The 23878-nt window shown below is 36.3% G+C and overlaps 1 protein-coding gene and 1 long non-coding RNA gene across 3 annotated transcripts in view; one reads left to right on the forward strand and one right to left on the reverse strand.

Moving 5' to 3' along the window:
* LOC107970837 (uncharacterized) overlaps positions 1-23878 on the forward strand; it is a 94063-nt gene that overhangs the window by 56453 nt on the left and 13732 nt on the right. The gene's annotated exons all lie outside the window — the stretch shown is intronic.
* The window catches only part of SERPINI2 (serpin family I member 2), a 33525-nt gene continuing 10855 nt past the window's right edge, over positions 1209-23878 (reverse strand). The window contains exons 5-8 of the mRNA XM_016942267.3: positions 16159-16256; positions 12536-12622; positions 9626-9715; positions 1209-5420 (exon numbers count right to left, since the gene is read on the reverse strand). Coding sequence (XP_016797756.2) covers positions 5344-5420; positions 9626-9715; positions 12536-12622; positions 16159-16256 — 352 coding nt within the window. The 3' untranslated portion in view covers positions 1209-5343. The remainder of the gene's footprint in view (positions 5421-9625; positions 9716-12535; positions 12623-16158; positions 16257-23878) is intronic.

Here is a 23878-nt window from a genome sequence, read left to right on the forward strand (position 1 = left end):
CCCTGTGACCTGCACGTCCACATCCAGATGGCCGGTTCCTGCCTTAACTGATGACATTCCACCACAAAAGAAATGAAAATGGCCTGTTTCTGCCTTAACTGATAGCATTACCTTGTGAAATTCCTTCTCCTGGCTCATCCTGGCTCAAAAGCTCCCCTACTTAGCACCTTGTGACCCCTACTCCTGCCTGCCAGAGAACAACCCCCTCTTTTCCTTTACCTACCCAAATCCTATAAAACGGCCCCACCCCTATCTGCCTTCACTGACTCTCTTTTCGGACTCAGCCCACCTGCACCCAGGTGAAATAAACAGCTTTATTGCTCACACAAAGCCAGTTTAGTGGTCTCTTCACACAGACACGAGTGAAAGAATGTACTTTTGTTATTTTAAAATAACTGCTTATAGACAATAAAAACTCAAAAGACATTGTTTCAAAGATGTGTCTTTGAGGAGAAGCCCAAGGTTTGCCAAGATAGAACTTTGGAATAAAGACTTGAAATAGGATTAGTCCAACCAATCCTTCATTTTATAGGTGAGGGCATTGAAGCTCCAGAGAATTGATGTGACAAGCCAAAAATTATAATGTTGGACAGTGAAAAATATCTCATCTTTTAATTCCTTTACATCATCAGGGTGGTCACTTGAGGAATCAAAAGGAGAAAGAAACTAGATTATTGACATTTAGAATTTTAGGCTTCAGATTTAGAGATTATCATATGAGGAACCATGAAAATAAGGGGAGGAAGGAATCACAAAATTAAGTGCTCTTGCAAGCAAACAAATTAAGTAGGTCCACACTTCTACCATATGCTTGTAATCAGACTCAGGCCAATCCATGGCTCAGGGGGTTGGTCCTTCATAGAGTATGCTTCAATGGTATAAGGCTACAAAATGAGGAAGTATCTTATTTCCAGAGGTCCAAGGCACAGACTTTTAATGAAACCTGCCTAAAGTTTTCTCTGTACGTTTGAAGGTTTCCATGTCATCATTACCCAATTCAGGAGATTTTATAAGCCTCTCCAAAGAAAGAAATTATTCCTTTTCTCAGGTCTTTGGCTTTTCAGTTGTACTGCGTGATGTGGCAGACTCTGAGATGAAGCAGGGATCCCTCCTACGGGCCTGCCACCCCCAAGGCATGGAAATAAAGGAAAATTTTGAGTTCCTTCCAGGGAAATTCCAGGCACCAACCTAGCCCTGAGAAGTAAATGGGCAACCTGATAAGCAAGAATGCTGTAATAGCTGAAAACAATAGCCAAGGAAGCTAGAGCCACAGAGTTTGCTTCTCTATAGAAATTAAAGGTAAAGTCTTCACATATGTCCCTGAGTTGTTTTTCAGAGACCTGGACCCCTCACCACATGGAAAAGCCATCTGCTGGCACATAGATCTCAGATAGGGTGGAATAGAGGACTAAATTCTGTCATTCTTTGTTCTAAATTTCTTCCTGAGGGCCCTGAAGGAAATTATGCTCACAGGCCAGAGCTCAACTCTCCTTTCAGCTGACCCACACTTTTAGACAAAGCCAAACCAATCACAAATCAGAAAATATTTGAATCCACCTGTGATCTGTGGGCCATGCCACCCTCCCCACTCATCTGATTTGAGATGTCCCACCTTTTTAGGCCAAACCAACGTATAGCCTCCATGTATTGATTTATAGCTTTGCCTGTAACCTCTGCCTCCCTGCCTTTAAAAACTTTTACGGTTAAGCCACTGGGTATTTCAGATCTTAAGCATGAGCTGCCTGATTCTCCTTGCTTGCCACCCTGTGATAAATGCCTCACTTTTTCTTCTTGCAAATCCCAATGTCATTGTTTGGCCTTGCTGTGCCAGGCAGGCAGACCCAAGTTCAGTCTGGTAACAACTCCTCTAGAATATGCCATGAATTATAGCTATGTGAAGTCAATAAAACCCAAAGTTTCCAAAAGAAATACTACTATTTTAATAATTATTTTGCCTCCATGAGGAATACAAATATTTCCTATATATGATGTACTGGACTTTTACAAGGGGTATTGACAGTAATTTTATCCTGTATTGATTATGGACTGTTGTGAATCCTACAGATTTCATATAGTTTAGCAAAGAAAATTATTTCATACTTATTTTCCTTCATAAATAGTGTATGTTTTGTAAATGTATTCCGTATACTTGTAACCTTTATGATGCAAACTTGTAATAACTACTGAGTTACTTACAACTGAAGGAAAAAATTAAATGTTTTAATTTTGGAAGTAGTTTGGAAAATGTATTTCCAGAACATGGTAGAAAATGGTGTTTTTATCTTGAATCCACACAATGAGCTTATGGAAGACACTCCCATTTTTAAGCCAAATGGAAGAAGAACATGAAATCAGAAAAATAAATTACCCAACTTCTGTATAATGCTTTCAGGATCCTCAGTCGGGAACTCGTGGCAGACTTTTAGCAAATCTTATTAAGGAAAACAAATACATTAGGAACACACTGTAAGAATATGTACTTAAAGTGAAACTTGGGTAGTGATCTTATTACATTATCTCAATTATTGAACCCCTCTTATTTTCTTCTTCTGCTTTATTAATGTCATCAGTTATTACCATTTGAAATTACCTTGTTTTTGTACTTGTTCACTGGTTTACTGCTACCAGTAAAATGTCAGCTCCAGGAAGACAAGGACCTTGTCAGATTTGCTCACTAATATATCCCTTGTGCTTAGAAAACTACCTGGAACATAGTGGAAGCTCAATTAATATTTGTAGAATGAATGAATGAATCCCCAGAGCATGACATTTAATGCATGAAAGAGGATCAGAAGAATTCAGCCAACCCAAGAGAAACAGGAATCTGGACCACAACTGAATAAAACTACTATCCTCTTAACTCATTATTCTTTCCTTCCTGAAACAAAGACTTATATTTTTAAAACAGATAGGTTGTGAGGAATTTATGCCACAAATGCATATTACTAACATATAGATTAGTATTTACTGTGTTATATCTAAGTATGCTCAAATTGAAAGTAGAGTAATGAACATTGCTTTCAATTATGTTATGATTTTTAAGCAATCACAATTCATTCTAAAGTTGGCTTCATAATGTCTTGAGTATTGCTGTAGGTTTTGCTGTAGATGGATACCTAGATTTTGAAAATTAAAATAGAAGGTGAAGGGCAGCAGAATATGCCACCCCAAAAGATGCCACTTTAGCATAAGGGCTATTTTGAGCTAAAGGCAACTGAGAAGAAGTAGATACAGGAAAAGTTATTTGCCTTGCCTAAAACAATTTGCCTAAAAACAGAATACAAATTCACAAAGTTATCCCTCCTCCTCTCTCTACCAAGTAGGACAGAATTTGATCACTGAACATGACTTAAGACCCTTATCATCCTGGAGATATCACCACAGGAATCTACACAACAAATTTTACAAAATAGCCTTTATCTATCATATATTTGCCTTCCTACAATTTACTGCCCTTATAAATCCAAGGTCTTTTTCCTTTGTCATTTCTTCAACCACGTATTGTTCTTTGTCGAAGATGCTATGTAAGCCAGAGTTCTAAGCCACTTCTTTGAGATTTACTCATTTTTTCCTGGGTATCTTCTATGTGTACATGTGGTATACATGTTAACAAATGTCTGTTTTTCTCTTGTGAATCTTTTGTTTTTTGAGACGAGGACTCACTCTGTTGTCCAGACTACAGTACAGTAGCATAATCATAGTTAACTGCAGCCTCAACCTCCTGGACTCACGTGATCCTCATGCCTTATCCTCTCGAGTAGCTGGGACCACAGGCATGCGCCACCACACCTGTCTATTATTTTTAATTTTTTTGTAGACCGGATATCACTATGTTGCCCAGGCTGGTCTTGAACCCCTGGCCTCAAGCGATCCTCCCACCTAAGCCTCTCAAAGTGCTGAGATTACAGATCTGAGCCACCACACCTGGCTATCCTGTCTTTTATTACAAGGGATACTAGCTCAAAGCTATGAGAAGTAGAGAGAAAATTACTTTTTCCTTCCCTGCAAAGGGAATATAACTCAGTAATTAAGGTCACAGACTTCTAGCTTGAGTAGTTCTGAGTTCAAATCTACCCACCATATTTATCAGTTGTGTGTCTTTGACTAATTTTATAACATTTTTCAATGTCACTCTCCAGTAGTTCTGAGTTCAAATCTACCCACCATATTTATCAGTTATGCATCTTTGACTAATTTTATAACATTTTGGAATGTCAGTCTCGAGTAGTTCTGAGTTCAAATCTACCCACCATATTTATCAGTTATGTGTCTTTGACTAATTTTATAACATTTTTGAATCTCAGTTTCTTTATCAGGAAGTTAGGTAATGCTGTTTCATAAAAATTTTAGTACATTTAACATAAGGTAAAAAGTGCTTACTTCAGTGAGCCCAACACAAAATTAGGGCTCATTGAGGTGCAGCCATTATCATTAAGCTCTCTGCCAAAATTGCCAAGACAAACAAACAAAAAGGAATTTTACATCATTAGCTTGAAAATGGAAAAACTGTGAAACATGCTATATGAAGTAATATTGGAATGTAGTTTTAGCTTTTGATATTTAGATGTGATGTTTCAGAGTATTCAAGGGAAGGGATCTGCATTTAATCTTTATAGTGCACAATCTTGACTCTAACACTTCCTTGGCTCAGTATTGTAAAATTGTAGAAGTTCAGCTTCCTGAGTCACACTAATTATGCTGCCACTTTCACCTATAAAAAGAGGAATGCTTTACAGAAGTGCTCAGCATTTCTATGTTGTGTACATTTTAAAACCATAAATCAGTAGGAAAAAAACTGGTATGTTTCAAAAGGTACTGAAACAACATAAATATTAAACGTAACATGTCAAATAACAAGTTAAGATTAGTGAAATACCCAAAGCTCCTCTATTGCAAGGAATACTGGATCTCTGTGTCTTGAGTGACACCCCAGAGAGGCATGTACCATGGCCATGGTCTCTTTATCTTATTTCCCCATGGCTAGAAAATGGTACTATGCCTGAATCTAATAGTCTAGTATTTTAGGGAATAATAAATTTGCTATCTAAGACAAGAATTTGGTATTTAAGATATTATAGGCAGGATTGTTCTAACATATGAATGGTAATATTTTACGTACGCTCAAGGTTTTTGATGCATATAGATTTTCTAAAACATACAGAAGGAACAGAAACAAATGCATACCTAATTTTACTTATTCATCAAGACAGATATCTATTACTACAGGCACAGTTTAAAACAGAAAAGACATAAGATATAGAGCAAATATTGTCAAGATGATGATATTTTGCCAATCAGCTATTTTTGAGAAATCATCTTTTATTCTGAGGCTGTGCTTTTCATTCACAGTGAATCTAAATCTCTTCCTTTTATCTCCTGGGTGTGAGGATTTGTCACTCTTCCCATAAACAAAATTGATTCTAGGGAAAAAAAACAAAAAAAATATACTTTAGGAATTTCAGGAGAAAACAACTGACAATAATTAGTTTTTCTTAATATTTAACATGTTATTTGGTCTTTTTTCTCTGTAAGATAAATAGGCAGTGTCTAATAGCAAAGCCTTCTCCTTTGTCTCAAATTCATAATTATATCATTATTAATCATTTTCTGGTAATTTATGAGGTAAATTAACACCCACTACAGCTTGTCATGGAAAAAGCATTAATCCTGTTTTTCATAGAGGGAAACAAAAATAAAGTGACAGAGAGGTGTTCTTCTAAATATAGAGACCCAGTCCGGAGAACATAGCATAAGAAAACGGTGATGAGCGTGGTAGAGTTTTAAATTTAAGGCATTAGCAATCATCATTTTATGCATGTAATGTAAGCCTTCAGGGTTAAAAGTGCAACTTCCCAGTTCTCCTTTTTCAGCTCTGAATCAAAGCTTACTTTACCTCCAATGACAATATTTTTATATCTCTAGTATTTTCAAATACTGACCAAAGTGATATAGTATACAGCATAAATGCAAATACCTGTTTTCAACCATTCTGTGTTTGCAAGTGAAAAGGAACTAAGAACTAAAGGACAAAACAGAAAGAATGATGTACCAAAATCTATTCACCTTTCTTTTAAACTGGGTTAAGAGAAATGGCCTAAATCAATCAATGTCAAATGTTGCCTTAAGTTCCTTATGCTCGGATGTCATAAAGGTTAATTTCAAATGTGACAAATTTTGCATAATTTTAAAGCTAATAAAATGATATTTAAATGTATTTGAAATAATAGTGGGACGGCCCTTTTTTATTAACTCTACTATTCAGTCCAAAGACACACTCTTTGAAGAACAAATAACATGGAAATAGACATAAACTCCAGCAGATTATATATATTTTTTTGTTTTGTTTTGTTTTGTTTTCTGAGACGGAGTCTCGCTCTGTCACCCAGGCTGGAGTGCAGTGGCGGGATGTCCGCTCATTGCAAGCTCCGCCTCCCGGGTTCACGCCATTCTCCTGCCTCAGCCTCCCGAGTAGCTGGGACTATAGGTGCCCGCCACCACGCCTGGCTAATTTTTTGTATTTTTAGTAGAGACAGGGTTTCACCGTATTAGCTGGGATGGTCTCGATCTCCTGACCTCGTGATCCGCCCGCCTCAGCCTCTCAAAGTGCTGGGATTACAGGTGTGAGCCACCACGCCTGGCCCAGATTTTACTTTTTATTATGAATAATTATAGTCAACAATGTTTTGTTTCAAAATATTAAAATAATTCTGGAAAAAAGAAAACAAATACCCCAATATTTCAGATAGATAAAGATACATAAATACATCTCCTAGAATAGATATTACATTTAGTCACAACAGGAATAAGCAGCAACTCCTATATCTTCATAATACTAATGCCATAATGCTATGGCATTAAAATGCTCATCAGAATAATTTGTCTGGAAAAATTTTAAAGTAGCTTCTATAAACACTAACTTATAATTGAGGACAATATCTTAAAATTTTAAATACCTAGAAGGGTAGAATGTTACATAAAACCCATTAGTCCCAGCCTTTTCAATCTGTCTCTTTCTCCAGGAAGAATCACATTTTGAATTGAATCTTCATGCCATCATCAATCTACTCACTACTAAATTGGGCAGATTAATAAAATCTCCCTTGACATAATAGTGAAGAATTTAGAGGCAGACTGAAGCAAAAATGATTATTTTTTATCTTCATCCTTCCTTCCTAAATAGGTACCCCCATATTTAATCAATATATTTATACAACATCTTCATCAGATGGAAGCAACTTTTACCTCCTAATATTACAATACAATAGCATTACCAAGCTAATGGTGAGAAAAAAAATTCTTAATGGATATTCTGCAATCTACTTCTCCCCTCAACACACAACCCAAAAGAGTTCTAAACACAATAACTTTCATTATGTCTGGAGTCCTGTCAATTTCAAAATCATAATTCACTATTTTTTCAGGAATGGTACCTTTCATGAGTATCTTTCACAATTTTCTTCTCAAAGCCTATAAAGTTGGCCTACATCCCCAACCTTAAAAAGGTGCTTTATTGTCCTAGAAGTTTAGCTTAGTAAGGGCTTTAGAGGAATATACTGCAATATAAAATTCATCTGATAGGAAAATCCAAATAATGGATAGATTTTGCACAAAAGGATTGTTTGGATCAAAGAAAATTTCCAGGCTATGTAAAAATTGATTGTACTAAACCTAAAATCATTCATCCTCATACTTCAGAAATCATCAACAGAATACACTTCATGTATACCATGAAGCCATTTAATAGTTCACTATGGTGATGCTAAATCACTATCTTCATTAATCTCAATGATTTCTTGAGTTCATTTGTGAGAGAAAAATTGATAAATCACTAAATACGTATTGTCTTAAGATAACGGCCCTTTCTACATTTTATATGGCAACAATGGACAGTCCCTGATAAATGAGTGGCCATTTATTTTAAACAATACTTTAAAGGAGTAACCCTAGTTTAGAAAGTCTCACTACAATAAAGAACATAAAACAGTTCAAACTGTCATTAAGACCTGCTAGTTAAGCATTATCACAAATAAACAGATAAGTGGGTTATTTTGGGTTTTGAATTTTTGCTGCTGTTTTACTGATAGCTGTTACTTGGCCTTTGCATATAACAAGTCATCAACCTGGAAAATAGAGTAAAACATAATTATTCTAAATGCCATTATTTACTTGTGCATTGATGCCCAATGTAGCTTTTTTTCTTTCTGTCTCCATACTACATAATTATATATTAATTGTAAAAAATTAGAATTATCTAAAGGTTAGACAGACACATAGATCAAATGACATACTCAGAATACATTTGAACACTGACACAGCCATTACTAGAATTGAAGTTGTGTTAATGCAATCTCATCAATTCTAAAACTGTTTCATTGTTTTTAAGATATGACTTTCAGAAGGGTCACTCAGCATTAGTTTCATGGAGCCAAAAAAGAGTGAAGTATCCCTTACTGGGCCAATAATATCAGTATCGCTAGTTCATCTAATAGATTCAGATTCTGCAATTAACTATGTCTCTTCTCCCTGTAAATGACTTTAAACTTTTTCACTTGCCTTTCTTCTTTTGTTCACTGCCTCATTCATATTTATTAATTTATTCATAATGAACACTTAGTATGTGCCAGGCACAGTGTTACAGGCTTCAAAAATTCCTTTATTTAACTCTATGAGATGAGTACTACTATGATGTTCAAATAAGATATAGGGAAAATGTGGCTTAGAAAGGACAAGCAACTTGTTTCACAACTGTTAGTGAATTCAGCTGGAAATTGAGCCCAACCCAATTTCACACCCTCTGTCTATAGAGAAACTGATATTATGTGCAAGGCATTTTGCCAAATATTGGCCTGAATACAGAGATGAGTAAAATATAATTTCTACTATCCTGTGGTTTGTAACTCTCACATGAGCATTATGACTGCTGAAGGATCCTAAACATAAACTTGACAATTTTCCCACTGTATTCACATTTCTGGCTTCTCTTACTCACAAGAGAAAGTGCTGAAGCATCCATCCAGACAATCTGAATTTCCCTGTGTTGACACTGTGCCCAGTGCTAATCCAATCCACTACTTCTACACTCCCTTTACCTAACTGCATCATCTTTCACCAGTTGCCCAAGTTGAAGATTTGAAATTACCTTTGACTCCTTCCTATCCCTCAGAACCTACATTAGTCACTTACTGTTTTGGTATCCACCTCTGAATTCTTTCACAACTCCACACCTCTCAGTTTCCATCCCCAATGTGGCATCATACACAGACAGTTGACCTTTATTCCCACTCTGACACTTTCTAGCTACGTAAGCTGAGACAAACCATACAATCTTTCTCTGAGCTTTTGTTCTTTACTAGTCAAATATCTAATCTTCTGGAGTGGTTTTAGCTTTAGTGATGGTTATATGAAATGGCTACCACATATAGTAGCCATGATGGCAGCTATTATTACCACTGCCCTATTTTAGGCCTCTGTCATCTCTTAAAATACAATACCTGGTATATAAAATGCACTTAACAAATATCCATTGAAAGAACAAATGACTTCAGATATGTACATTGCAATTAGAAACTGGAACTAGTTCTGCTTAACATAGTCAGTTCCCCCAAATAATTCTCAAAAAAGGTACCTGTTGGGTTATGCTTCATAATAAACAGAAATGGATGATTTGCTATAAATTGGCTTTGAGCCAGACTCATGATCACAGGGATGTGTATGCCTATAAAATAGAGACAACAGTTATTTAGATGCTTGCATTAAAAGATCAGTAAAGAAAGTATATTCATAATACATTTTGTAGATAGGAAAAGTCATTTTGTGTAAGGAGTTAACATGTGGAAAAATAACCATTTTCTAAATACAGAGGAATTTGCAATAAATTACTGAAGAATAAATATTAGGTCACTCACAGAATAATTCTAACTTTATATTTATGCTCAATGAAGAAGCAAGCCAGATACCAGATTCAATTTAGTGAAAGCAGTTGAAAAACTTTATCTTTTAAACAGTAATTTTCTGTTCACTTTTTATTTGCATTATATGATTTATTTCTACAATGTTTGTAATTCCTAATTCCTATTTAGGTATGTTTGCACTTCGGGATTGTGGTAATCACATCTGAGCTCAAATTAAATTTTTTTTAACTTACTCTTTCAAAATTATTCTGTGAGCTCAGAGCTTTTAGGATTTGTGCAGTGAATGTGTGTGAGATTTTTATTATGAGATTTGAAGCAGAAATTTGCTGCCTTAAAAATTACTTTCTATGATTATTTATATTATGTTGCTCCATTACAGTATTTGTCAATATTTAGAATGGGAAAATATAAAAAGTTAGATATTTTTCCTATCTAGATTAAATGTTTTATGCTTAATTCAGATACTGTATTTCCCAATAATTGAATTATTTTGTACTGTTATTTTCAGACTCCAGGAAAAATAAAATCACTATGTATCATTAGAATTATAAAACAGTCAAATATAATCTTAGTATGATAACATGATTGGCACTCTCCTATCCAGAATATCAAGGGTATACCTAAATAACCAGTGAATATAGGCTCATGTCTGAATTATTACGATAAATCCAAAAGCAAGATCAGTTTTACTCCCATTCCCATTTACAGTGAATACTTGGACTTTTTTTGCTTTTGAGCAGTCCGTGAGTGGATTTCTGAAAGTCAAAATACCCAGGCTGACTATTCTGAGGAGTTTTACTTTGATTCATCTACCTTCTCTTAATGATTGTTACAGAATCCTAGAAAATTTTAGACTTAAAATGAGAGACAGTGGGCAATAACATAAAGAGCTCTGAACTTAAAGTCAGGGAACATGAGTTGCATTCAAATTCTGCTGTCAATCAATAATATGGCCTCAGGTAAGCCACTTTACATTGCTGGGCCTGTTTCTTCACCAATATAATGAGATCAAACAATAATCTATAAGGACTCTCTCAGTACTGTTTGAAAGCAGCTGGAAAATTTGTCTACCTGATCCAGCAATTTCATCCAAATATAACCTTTTGACTTCTTCAAAGATTAATATAGTTCATCCCCTACAATCCAAGTTCCTTGAGCACAGCAATGCAAAATCCTTCAGGAGATGACAAAATTGTAAGGGAGTCCAGTGTGTTTCATCCAGATGTCAAAATCCATTGGCCCAATGCAGCATTGCAAATTAATCAAGAAATTAATAAATGAATATCAATTTTTATATATTTATCAGTAAGACATTGAAATGATAAATAGCTTTTAAATATTGATTAAAATCCAAATAGTATGGGGAATTAAAATAGACTTACAAGGAATTCATTAAAGTTGCTTGTCCATTTATAACTATTTTAGGGCTTTTTTCTAATTATTTTTCAAGCATTATTTATATGCAGCACAGATGCTATTTAAAATGTCATTTGTTCAAGGAAATACGGCCTAGAAGAGTGGTTCTCTAACTAGAATGTACATACAAATTTCCTAGTGATCTTGCAAAATACAGATTCTGATTCAGTCGGTCTAGGGTTTGGATCTGAGATTTTGCATTTCTAACGAGTTCCCAAGTGGTGCTGTTGTTGGTCTATGCACTACATTTGTAATAAAAAAGGCAAGCTGCAAAGCACTATGGAGCACTGGTTCTTCCATGCACATTGATATCACTTAGGAAAACCTATGAAAATTTTGGAGTCTGGATTTCACTTCCAGAAATACTGATTTAATTATTTTGGGGTGTGGACTGGGCATAGGAGTTTTGTTTTGTTTTGTTTTGCTTTGTTTTGAGATGGAGTCTCGCTCTGTTGCCCAGGCTGGAGTGCAGTTGTGCGATCTAGGCTCACTACAAGCTCTGCCTCCTGGGTTCACGCCATTCTCCTGCCTCAGCCTCCCGAGTAGCTGGGACTACAGGCATCCGCCACCACGCCCGGCTAATTTTTTGTATTTTTAGTAGAGACGGGGTTTCACCGTGTTATCCAGGATGGTCTCAATCTCCTGACCTCGTGATCCACCCGTCTCGGCCTCCCAAAGTGCTGGGATTACAGGCGTGAGCCACCGCGCCTGGTTGACTGGGCATAGGAGTTTTTAAAGCTTCCCAGGTGATTTTTATGTGCAGGTTAAGTTTGAGAGCCACTGCCACAGAGATAATAACAAGAATCAAATTAGCAAAGTGGTGACTAACTTGGTGTAGTGAAAGAATGAAATAAAATACAATTATGTAAGGGTGAGCATTCCTAAAAAATAATGATTTTATATTTGAGCCCTAAAGTTTTATCCACAAGTCCTATCTGCTAATTCACAGGTAATCCAATTCGCAAGTAAGCAAATATCAGTAGATAGGTCTCAACTCCTAATCAAACCCCTTCCCTTCCTTTTTGTATCATGCTGTGACTGAAGAGAAATATGAACAGTGTATAAAACCATTTCCTTTTTTTCCTCCTGAAGTGTATTAGACAGCAGAAGAGAAAAAGAAGAGTACAATACTTCAAAAGGGTCAGCACCATAATGTTCATCCTCTCCCCATGTTTCCTTCTAGCTTGGCCAGAAATCATTCACCCTACCAGTTGATGTTGCAGCTTCACTGCCATCTTCATTTATCTCAAAGAAAACTTTTTGCGTCACTTGGGAAACATACACTTCAGATGAATCTGGTTAAAAAAAATACACAAAAGTGTATTTAAGAGTTAAAATCAAAAGCCGTTACCTATTAGATCCCAATTAATTACATTTATTTATTTTACTTTATTTTATTTTATTTTTTTTTGAGATGGAGTCTTGCTCTGTCACCCAGGCTGAAGTACACTGGCACGATCTCAGCTCACTGCAACCTCTGCCTCCCAGATTCAAACGATTCTACCATTCAGCCTCCCAAGTAGTTGGGATTATAGGCTCCTGCCACCACACCTGGCTAATTTTTGTATTTTTAGTAGAGATGGGGTTTCGGCATGTTGGCCAGGCTGGTCCCGAACTCCTGACCTCAGGTGATCCACCCGCCTTGGCCTCCCAAAGTTCTGGGATTACAGGTGTGAGCCACCATGCCCAGCATCATTAGATTTTCAAATGATCAAAGACAGGGAAACAAATAAATGAACTTTTTCCTATTTAGTCAATTTGCTACAGACAAAGGTGATTTATAGGTTGAGCTCTTCCAGAGATGACATATATACAGAGAGAGATCAAGTTTTTCTGTGATATAAAAGGTAAATGATGTAAGCCTCAAATCAGGTATCCAACTAAGTGAAATATTTGAAGGGACAGAGAGCTTTTCCTCCCTTAGCCATTGTCTATAGACAGAATGAAAGAGGCTTTCCAGATCTGAATTAATCCCACCCTGTATATTTAACCTCAAAGCCAAAGTGCCTTTTATATTCTGTATTTGGTTTTGATCTTAGTTTAAAATAAAATGTACTTGCCTTCAAATCTGGGGAAGCTATGGAATTCTAAGGAACTTCTGTGTCACCTGTTACAAAATCACTTCAGAGATACACTTTAAAACCTGTTAAAATTTTCAGCATAAGATCGTGCTTTACAACGTTTTGTTCTGGTGTGGATACGAGCTGAGAGTGAATGCTCCTTTTTCTCCCCTTGGTGGAACTGATGTATATGTGAAGCATTTCTGGTAGAGTGACTTGCAAGTATAGTCTCCTCAAGAAGGAAGAAGTGAAACCCGGAGCCCAGAAGCCATGTCAAGCTGGCCTTGCAAGACAAGATAGATCTGACAATGTTCCTCAGAGGACAAAGGAAGCATGCTCTAGAAAACTGCCTGGCTCATAATTGGCTCACAATAAATATTTGTAATATATAAGTCAATAATCAATAGGTCAATGCATCTGAGTATGTCTAGTGATAGAAACCTGTCAAGTGGAGAGAGATGGGCATCCACACTATTAGTGTGAATTAACTGAAATGCAAGAGAATGTTCTGTCAAGGTCCGGCAAATAAGCACCTTCTTCTCCCAGGATTGCCTGGAAGAAGACAAATAAACACAGAGGGAATGACCTAGTGGCCCACACCAAGAGGAAAGACCAAAAAGCAGGTTAGGAAGGAGTGAAGAATTTCACCCAGTTTAGCAATGGCACCAGCCCAAATGACTCCCTGGCTATTAGACTAATCCACTTAGTCTCCTTTGTTCCATCTCACTGCAGACAAAGCCCAGTCTTAGGAAAAGAACAGGCCCTGAAATATGATAGGTTAGAAGTAAGAATGTGGACTCTACAAACTCATTCATTATACCTTCATAATCATTATTTCTCTTAATTTTTAAATGAAAATTCTAAGTACATTGTTATTAAATTAAGAGAACAAGAAAACAATACATTTGCTAGATGTGCAAGTAATATTAATGTGATACTTTTCCCACTTGCTGTTTTATATTTAACTATGTGCCAAATGTTAAACTAGATGATTTACATACATTCTTTTATTTATTTCCCCAGTCACTATATTATCTCACTTAACAGATTAGAATGCTTACACTCAGAAAGGTTAAATATTTTACTACGGATTACACAAGGAGTAGTAACTGAGCGAGAAGTCAAATATTTTTCTAACAGTTTCCAAAATAACTCTGTAAAAACATTTCATTCAAAACTTGTGAACTATATAAATATAAGGTAGTGTCCCTTTCACACAGATGTCCCATAAGACTAGTGTTGGGCTGCTTCCTAGTAGCCTTTAGTGAATGTTTATTGTACAAATGATAAGTAGAGATAGCAGAGAATTTACTGTGCTCCTAGCTACCAGCAGGGGTATCAGCATTGGCTATGACTATTCTATTCTAGGCAATAAGACAGAACCAAAATGGTTAAAACAGCTCAAATAGGTAACTCAAGAGGGAAAGAACAGAAAATGCTGGACATTTATTCTTTTCTGCACTGGGTTATTTTCTTGAATAAAGTCTTTTATGAAACATTTTGGAAGTATTTTCTTTAAAAATCTGCCTGTAACAGGAGATTTTTTAGAAGTCACAAATTGCTGGGAATTTGCAGAACAAGTGGCTGTTTGAAGTGTCTGAGGCATATTGAGTGATCTCCCTATGGCCAGAAAGAAGTTTAAGAAAAGGAAGTGCATGAAAAATAGTTTGGATTATTGAAGGTTGAAGAGGTGGTTGTGTCTCAGGGCACACTTACAGAGCATCCTGTTGCAGTATTTAATGTTGACCATCTCATACCTAGTGCTGACAAAATTGTCAGAGAAGTCAGATCTATCTGTCAGTGTGAGAACGAGTAGCTACACCATGTGTGAAGGTGATAATGAACATTTTGATATTTGTGACCTCATTCACCTCCTCCATCAGGAAAGTTTTTCATTCTGTTCATTTGCCCACATAATTGATGGGTGATGACTAAATTAACAACACGTTTCCAAAGCCCAGATAGCTATATAGAAATAAATACATAAAACATTTCTGCACTATTTCATGTTATGATTTACAACCCCATCAGACAGACAAGCTTAGGCCCATTTTTATAGAACAGAAGACTGAATTTAAAAGAGGGTAAGTAACTTGGGACAAATTGGCTCTCTTCATCCATTTTTTTAGCTAGTTATTTTTGAACTAGTGAGTACCACTGAGACTTGAAGAATTCAAAGACTATCTTGGCTTTGTTGTACAAGTGAACGTGTTAACCATGCAGGATTCCCCCGATGCGAGTTAGCATAAGAGCTCCATCTTCTCAGATATGTTGTCAGCCCAAAAGACTCTGTTGCTAAATCTGCAAGCTGTAGCGTTACAATTTCTTGATTGTGTTCATCATCCAGCAGCTTATGGATGACTATTTCATGTGTTCTCATATTAGTGAATTAACATTTGCAAATTGTTTTATAAGAGTTGTATTAGCTCTGCTTAGATGAGAGACTCAAAGTTGTAATTCCCATTATTCAGACGAGGAGATCCAAACAGGGCAGAAATAAAAACCCATATAATACTTTTACTTATGTAGTTTTATTAGAAGTATAGCCAGAGTGCTTATCTAACATTCTAAAATGCTTTTTGACTTTCATTAAGAAAAACTACTTAAACATAAAGTGCTTGTTTACAAACAGCTCAACATGACTATGACATTTACTCACTGTGCATATATTTATCAGAGCTGAATGCTCTTTCAGTTTTAAGCTCAGCTAGTTAATGTAGTCCTAACAAAACAAATTAACATCATAATATAAGAATTATTTATCATACTACCTGTTATTCCAGAAAGGTCGCAGCCACCACTAAATATCTCGGTTATGTTCAAAGAATACAAAACGTCTTTGAAGTCTACTTTTTGTTCTACTTTAAATCTGTTATTAAAAAAAAAGAAAAAGAAAAGTCTTGAAACACTGCACATTTTTGCTACCAATTTTTTAATGGATGACTTGGAGGATAATATATTGTAAAATCTTTTGTTTTTATTATCTCAATTACATTTTCTCACATTTCACACCATTTTCCCCAGGTCCAACAATCAGCTCTGGGTTGCCAATAACTTGCTTCCCAGATAAATGGTTGGAGGAAAGAGGGAACAGAAATTGCATTTTTTTTTTAAGTAACAATTACCCAACAAAACTCGGTGAGAATTCTAAGTTCTATCTAAGGTCTCAATTGCTTGGCTTCTTTCTAACAAGTCTAAAATTTCCCTCTTATGTATTCAAGATTTTTACACCATCAAAGATGGTTCCTGGCAGATGCCCATGACATGATGAGCAGGGAACAGGAGTCCACAGTCCTTGGAGAAGATTGTTAGCTATTAAGGAAGAGAGAAGTATTTATAACCCATCATTCATCTCGCCCATTGTCACAGTCAATGAGATGTTCTTTAGTGTATGGACAGGCCTAATATCTTCTGAATAGGCCCTATAAAAGGATAAAGGAAGGGGAACCAGATTTCTTTCAAAGGAAATAAAAGACAAAAATTACAGGAGGTGGGGGGGGGGGGGGGGAAGGAGGTAGCCAGTGCTTCCAACACCGAGCCGTAAGTTAGGAGACTAGTGTCTGGCTCACCTGTCTGTGCCTTAATTTGCCTCACCTGTGAAAAGGGAACTTAACCAGATAATCCCAAAAGATTTTCTCAGCCACTGATCTTCCATGATTCCAAGTCGAAAGCAATCACTGAACCTCACTTTCCCATTTAAATAAAAGTGGGGGTGGGGGGAAGCTAGTACTTATTGACTTCATAGATGCTTAAAGCATTAATTTGCATTTTAAATACAGATCAGAAACTTGGTTTATGAAAGAAAAGACACATGTAATAATCTTAAACAGGGAGCTATATATATTTCCTACATCAGCAAAATTCCAGGCAATTCCCATTGAGGGGCTTTGTCTATGCCCTCTGGGCATTGACCCCTGTGCTCCCCAGTTAGAATGCATACGCTAGTGCTCAAGGATCCTTGTTCATTCAGCAGGTAGGCCCACATCTGGAGCTAGAAATTAGGTGGGGCAATCAGTCTAATTAGATCATTGTTTTAATTGGAAATACTGAATGAGCTTCTTAATTATAATTCTCCAAAGCAATAAACATGCTGTGGCAGAACTCTACTGGGACTAAATTATTTCTTGGTAAAATAATATGTTTTTTGGAAGATGGTAACTCATTCAGAACCCTATCTACCTGGGAATGGACACAACATGAACATTAAAATCAGCTGATAAAGAAAATAGCTCATTCTATGCCAACTGCTTTCACCTTCTTCCTTGTAACTTCCTACTAAGAAAGATAATATGCAGCATGATGGTTTGGGAGGCTGGCTTTTTTCCTGTTTTTATTACTACAGTCTTTAAACTGAATGGAGTATGGGCTTTTAAAGGGTGGAGAATATATGTTCTAATCTACCTATAAATGGGCTATAATAGTCCAATAATTTTAGGATAATGACAAAAATACTGCAAGACTTATTACAACTTCTAATAATGCCTAATTATCACTGGAGAGTCATTTAAGTAACAGTCCTGCTCATAATATAGTCCAATGAAACCTACAGCAATAGAAACACATTCAGCCATCTAATGAATGTATAATCTACAGCCAATTCCTAATTATCCATAATTATTGGAGCCATGAATAGCCAGGTGTGAAGAAGCACTGCCATGTGTTAGGTACTTAAGATAAATTACAGTTTTTAATCTTTACAAAAATCTAAGGAAGTCGGCATTATTATTTCTATTAACGTGTAAGAAAATAGAAGCCTGAGGAGGTTAATTTTCAGGGTCAAGGTTAAGGTAGGTTCCAGAGGTATGATTTAAACTCAGGTCTATTTGAAGTCAAAGCTAACGTGCTAACTGCCACTACTTTCTAATCAAAATGTAATTCAACACCACCATATTGGTCAATATATATAATGTCCCTCTTCCAAAGTTTATGAGTCTTCATATTTCTCCCAGTTGTGGTTCATTTTCCCTTTTCCTTAATCCTCCTCTAAAATTGTCAAAAGAACAGCAGGCAAAGGTAAAAGAATGAGCAGCAAAATGCTAGATAAACAATTAGCAACTAAATCATGAATGGAATTTTTAGCATATACAAATAATATCTATTTGTTTAAAAGAGAGTAATTCACTCCCAAATGTAACCATTGTGCTGAAACAGATCTCACACAGGGAAAAGCTGCAGAAAAATGAAAAACAATCCCAATTTTCGTTTTAAGAATGACCTACTTCTGGCCTCCAGGCCCTGTTGGGGAATGGTATTGGCCCTTCCTTTCCCCTTATCCCCAGAGTTCTTGTTTAATGAAAAAAAGTCTTGGATCAATTTCCCTCTGGGTTTGTGTTATCATCTGAAATCCCAGCTTTGGTACAGTGGGCTTGAATCATTCTTGGTGTATTAGGCTATTCTCACACTGCTATAAAGAAATACGAGTCTCAAAAAAAAAAAGAAAAGAAAAGAAAAAAGAAATACCTGAGACTGGGTAATTTATAAAGAAAAGAAGTTTAATTGGTTCACAGTTCCAAAGGCTGTACAGGGAGCATGATGCTGGCATTTGTTGGTTACTGGGGAGGTATCAGGAAACTTACAATCATGGCTGAAGGCAAAGAGGAATGGGCACATCTTACATGGCTGGAATAGGAGGAAGAGAAACAGGGGGCAGGGGCTACACGCTTTTGAACAACCAAATCTCGTGAGAACTCTACGATGAGCACAGCACTGAAGGCGGAAATTTGCCCCCATGATCCCATCACTTTCCACCAGGCCCCATCTCCAACACTGGGGATTGCAATTTGACATGAGATTTGGGTGGGGACATAAATCCAAACCATATCACTTGTACTGTTCAGAGCTGGAACCAACCAAACCAAATCTTAGGGTTGCTCATGAGGAGAGAAATACAACACAATCTTTGACAATGGTGGCCCTAGATGGTTATGTGAGTACACAGTAAATTCTGGTCACTTTCCAATCAATTACCTCTGTGTGTGTGTGTGTGTGTGTGTGTGTGTGTAAAATAATTAAAATACTCTATTAATGTCACAGGCTGAATTTAAAATACTTTCACATATGAAACATCTGGATAATGTTTAATGTATGCCTAGTATTCCCATTTTTATCCATGTCCAGTAGGTCAAAGTAAATGAACATTTTGTAATCACTACTGCAGCTGGTCACAATGTATCTATCCTCATATCCAGTCTCATTTTCCTTGCCTTCCTGCCACCCACACACAATTTACATTCACCCACTTATAGATCCAAGGCTGGCCAAGCCTAGAATTAATTTCTAGCCAGCAAAGAGATGATCATTTATGTCCTGTGTTAAGTGTTACATCTTTTGAAAAGTCTCCTTGGTACGGCTACTCCAGATCTCTCATCCTACTGCTCACCCTATCACTGACTGCTTGTTCTGTTCTGTGCTCCCTCTCTTGCTTACCCTACAGTCACCTGTTTTCAGACGTCTGGCTGACCTCTTCCAGTATTGGCTCAGCCATTAATTAGCTGTGTGACCACAGGCAAGGTATTTACCTGTCTCCATCTTGTCTGTAACCTTAACATAAAACTAGACCTTCATCAAATTGATTGAGGAATTTAATGAGATATGATGGGGGGCCACCTATTACAATGTTGGCATTATAATATATGGCCACTGTTAGAATTAAATGAGTAATAATACAAACAATATTTAGCTATTATTGAGCACTAGAAATTGTATACACATTATCTCATGGAATCCTCACAACACTAAGAGGCATGTATTATCATTACTGCATTTAACAGTATAAGAAAAATCTTAGAAAAGTTATATAGTAAGAAAGTGCTTAAAGTTATATAGTAAGAAAGTGGCAGGCCTCTGGGTCTTCAATATGATTTTCAGTAATCTGGTTTCAACAATTGACAAAAGATACTGTGAGGTGCCACATCAGTCAATATTTTTAAAGAATGATATCTCTCACAAAGACTATGGCTATTATTAAGATAATACTATACTTTTGAATAGAACTGTAGTGCTTAACAAGTTTAAAGGCCGAGACTTCCAAAAATTCAGTGAGAACTATAAAGCCTCTCCCAAGGAAAATACATGCATAACCTTACATGCATAAACTTGCAAATAATTTCAGGGCTTCAAGGACCCTTGGAAGTATATCCTAGACCTCTCTAGAAGTCCATGGTGCCCAGGTAAGGACTACTACAAAAGAGCAAGAATTCACAGCCCTCTTATTTTCTAGTAAGTTGAGCCTGGAACCCCCAAACAACCTATTTCTTCTTAACCCATATCTAGTTAGTCACACATTTCAATAATTTCACCAGTTCCTTACTATTCCCAGTGAGGCTGCTCCCTTTAAACACTCTTTACTTAATGTCCAAGTTGTTGCAGTGGTTTTTTAACTGATCTTTTAGGCTTTAGTCTTTCCCTCTTTAACAAATCCAGGATATTACCACTACTCAGTTTAAAGCAACAAATGCTCATTGAATAGCTACTATTTTTTATATACATGCTTTTTGCTGCAGTCACAGAGAGGAAACATGCCTAGCTCTTCACCTCAAGTAGCTTATGGGTCAGAGGGGAAGATAAACAATTCATTTTAATATAACTGCTATGCAGAAATAAACACAAGGTACTAGAACTTTCCCAGTGGGGAGAAGGGAAGATGCTTGTATGATATTGCATGGAGAGATCAGAAAGGCTTTCTAAAACCCAAACTTAATTTTAAGGACAAATAGAAGTTTTATAGAAAAATAGGAACCGTTGGCAGGGGTGGGGGATAAATGAGGAAGAGGGAAAATTTTCAGACAAGTTATCCAGGGTGAACAATTCTGACTACTACATATATCTTTCTAAAACACTGACTTAATCATTTCATTGTCTTACTTGGACATATTCAACAATTCTTCATTGCATATAGGATTTATTCTTCAACTCTTTTAAAACCCAACTCAAGTCCTTCTTTCATGAAGCCTTTGTTTACAATTCATTTCCTGTGCACTCTCCCTTTTTGTGAACCTTCTAATGCTTACTGATTATACCATTCTTTTAGTACTTACTGTACATTGCTGTGTAGTCTTAGTGAATTTCTTTCTTTCTTTTTTTTTTTTTTGAGACGGAGTCTCACTCTGTTGCCCAGGCTGGAGTGCAGTGGCATGATCTGGGCTCTCTGCAAGCTCCGCCTCCCAGGTTCACGCCATTTTCCTGCCTCAGCCTCCCGAGTAGCTGGGACTACAGGTGCCTGCCACCACACCTGGCTAATTGTTTTTTTTGTTTGTTTGTTTGTTTTTAGTAGAGACGGGGTTTAACGGTGTGAGCCAGGATGGTCTCGATCTCCTGACCTCGTGATCTGCCCGCCTCGGCCTCCTAAAGTGCTGGGATTACAGACGTGAGCCACCGCGCCCGGCCGTCTTAGTGAATTTCTTGCACAAATCTTGTACTATTCCATTTTATCAATAGGTGGTAACCATGTTATCAATAAGGAACCTATTGCTTTACATCTGTCCCAGCCTCTTGCCCACAGTAGAATCCCAATCAATGTTTTTGAACAGGAAATACACTTTCTAATAAGTATCAAACTAATAAGGCTGTGACCCAATAGACACGAGAGCTAATCCTTCTCTGTCAATACTCATTGAATGGCAATCAATTTATCTTCTCAGTGCCTCAGTTTTCTTATCTGTGAAATGGGAGAATAACTAAGTCAGATGATACAATCACAACATTTGCTATTAAAATATAAATGCTAACACTTCACAAAGTTAAAAGTTACTTGTTTATTTACCTTATGTGTATTAAATTATCATTTTTGCCCATACACACAATTTTTATACTATATTTTCAGAATGATTCTTCTACAGAGAAGAATCTGGTGTATAGCAATTATGTTTTAGATTCTTCAACCAAAGGAAGTTTTATTACTAAAATATTTAAAGGATCTCATACTACATTTAGACAAAGTAATATGATTATTTTAGCTAACATTCAACTGCAGGATGATGTCCAAAATTATATATCTAGTATATTACAGATAATAAATAATGGGAAGCACTCGAGTATTTTGAGATGATATCTTATTGGCCTCAATTCTAAACTAGTTATACACAGAAGAGGGGAAGGAGAAGTATTTCTTAAGCAGTAACTATAATCTAAATAGTCACTCACATGCTCCTTTCTACTGTAGCTTAAATATAAACATTCTTATGGGTGTTTTTTTTTTGGCATATACTAACTTTGCTACCAAAGAGATATTTTGTTTTACAACAATATAGAATTTATTACAGTTGGAGTTATGGGTTGAATTGTGCATACCCCCTTTCCCAAATTCATGTGTTGAAGCCCTAACCCTCAGTATCTTTTAATGTCACCTTACTTGGAAATAGGAATGGGCCTTAATCCAATATGATTGGTGTCCTTATAAGATATGAGAACACCACACGAAGACAGATGGCTACATGACAACAGAAGAAATAATTGGAGTGCTTTATCTATAAGGAGAGGAAGGCCAAGGACTTCCAGCCACTATCGGAAGGTAGGAAGAGGCAAGGAAGGATTCTCCTAACGGTCTCAGTGAGAGCATGTTGTGCTGACACCTTGATTTTGACATTTAGCCTCCAGACTGTGAGAGAATCAATTTCTGTTGTTCTAAGCCACCTACTCTGTTGTGTTGTGCTGTTATAGCAGCTCTAGGAAATTAATGAAGTTGATTAAGCTGTTCCAATTTTATCAAAATACTTAGTTATCAGTTTGAAAACCATTTCACATTTATTCAGATGTGAAAGAACCACAACATTCAGTAATAAAATATAAATCTGCCAGTCTACCCCAAACATTTATTGAGCCTACGTCGTTTCCTCTCTTCTCTACCAAATGCATATTTTAAACGGGTATTTTTCTGTTGTGAAGAAATTGTTCCTTTTGGCAGAAATGTATTTCAGAACTTTTAATCCATGATTTTGGTGCTCAGGAAACTTAATTCATAAACAGGTTCTGATAAGTTAAAATTGTTAATGAACTAAATATATAAGCAAATTGTTCCTTTAACAAATCAGAAGACATTAATTTACTAAAAAAAGAATGCATTTTACATGTAATGCTGTATTAGTGTGATTAAACAACAACAAATTTCTGTCCTCTGAATTTAGAAAAAAAAAATCTCACTTTTCCTTCTCTAGAGAGAAGTTTTGAAGTAAATGGCAAATGTCCTATTTTTCATGATGCTATATGTATGGAAAGGCGGGAAAGCTTCATCAGGGTCCTCAAAGAGAATAAATTAGAGTGACCGGAAAGTTGAATTCTGGTTTCTAAGATATTTAAAATTAAATAAAGAGAAATAATATAGAATTTCTTTCCTTGAAAATATTTGTGTAATTTAATTCAATAATACTCATTTAGCACATACTATATACCATGAAGCATGCTAGGAACAACAGAAACTAAAATGAGCAAGACCTAACCCGCTGTCCCAGAAATCACATTTTAATAGGACAGACAGGAATGTGAGCAAGAAATAAA

The sequence above is a fragment of the Pan troglodytes genome, chromosome 2 (assembly GCF_028858775.2).
Source record: "Pan troglodytes isolate AG18354 chromosome 2, NHGRI_mPanTro3-v2.0_pri, whole genome shotgun sequence".
NCBI lineage: Eukaryota > Metazoa > Chordata > Mammalia > Primates > Hominidae > Pan > Pan troglodytes.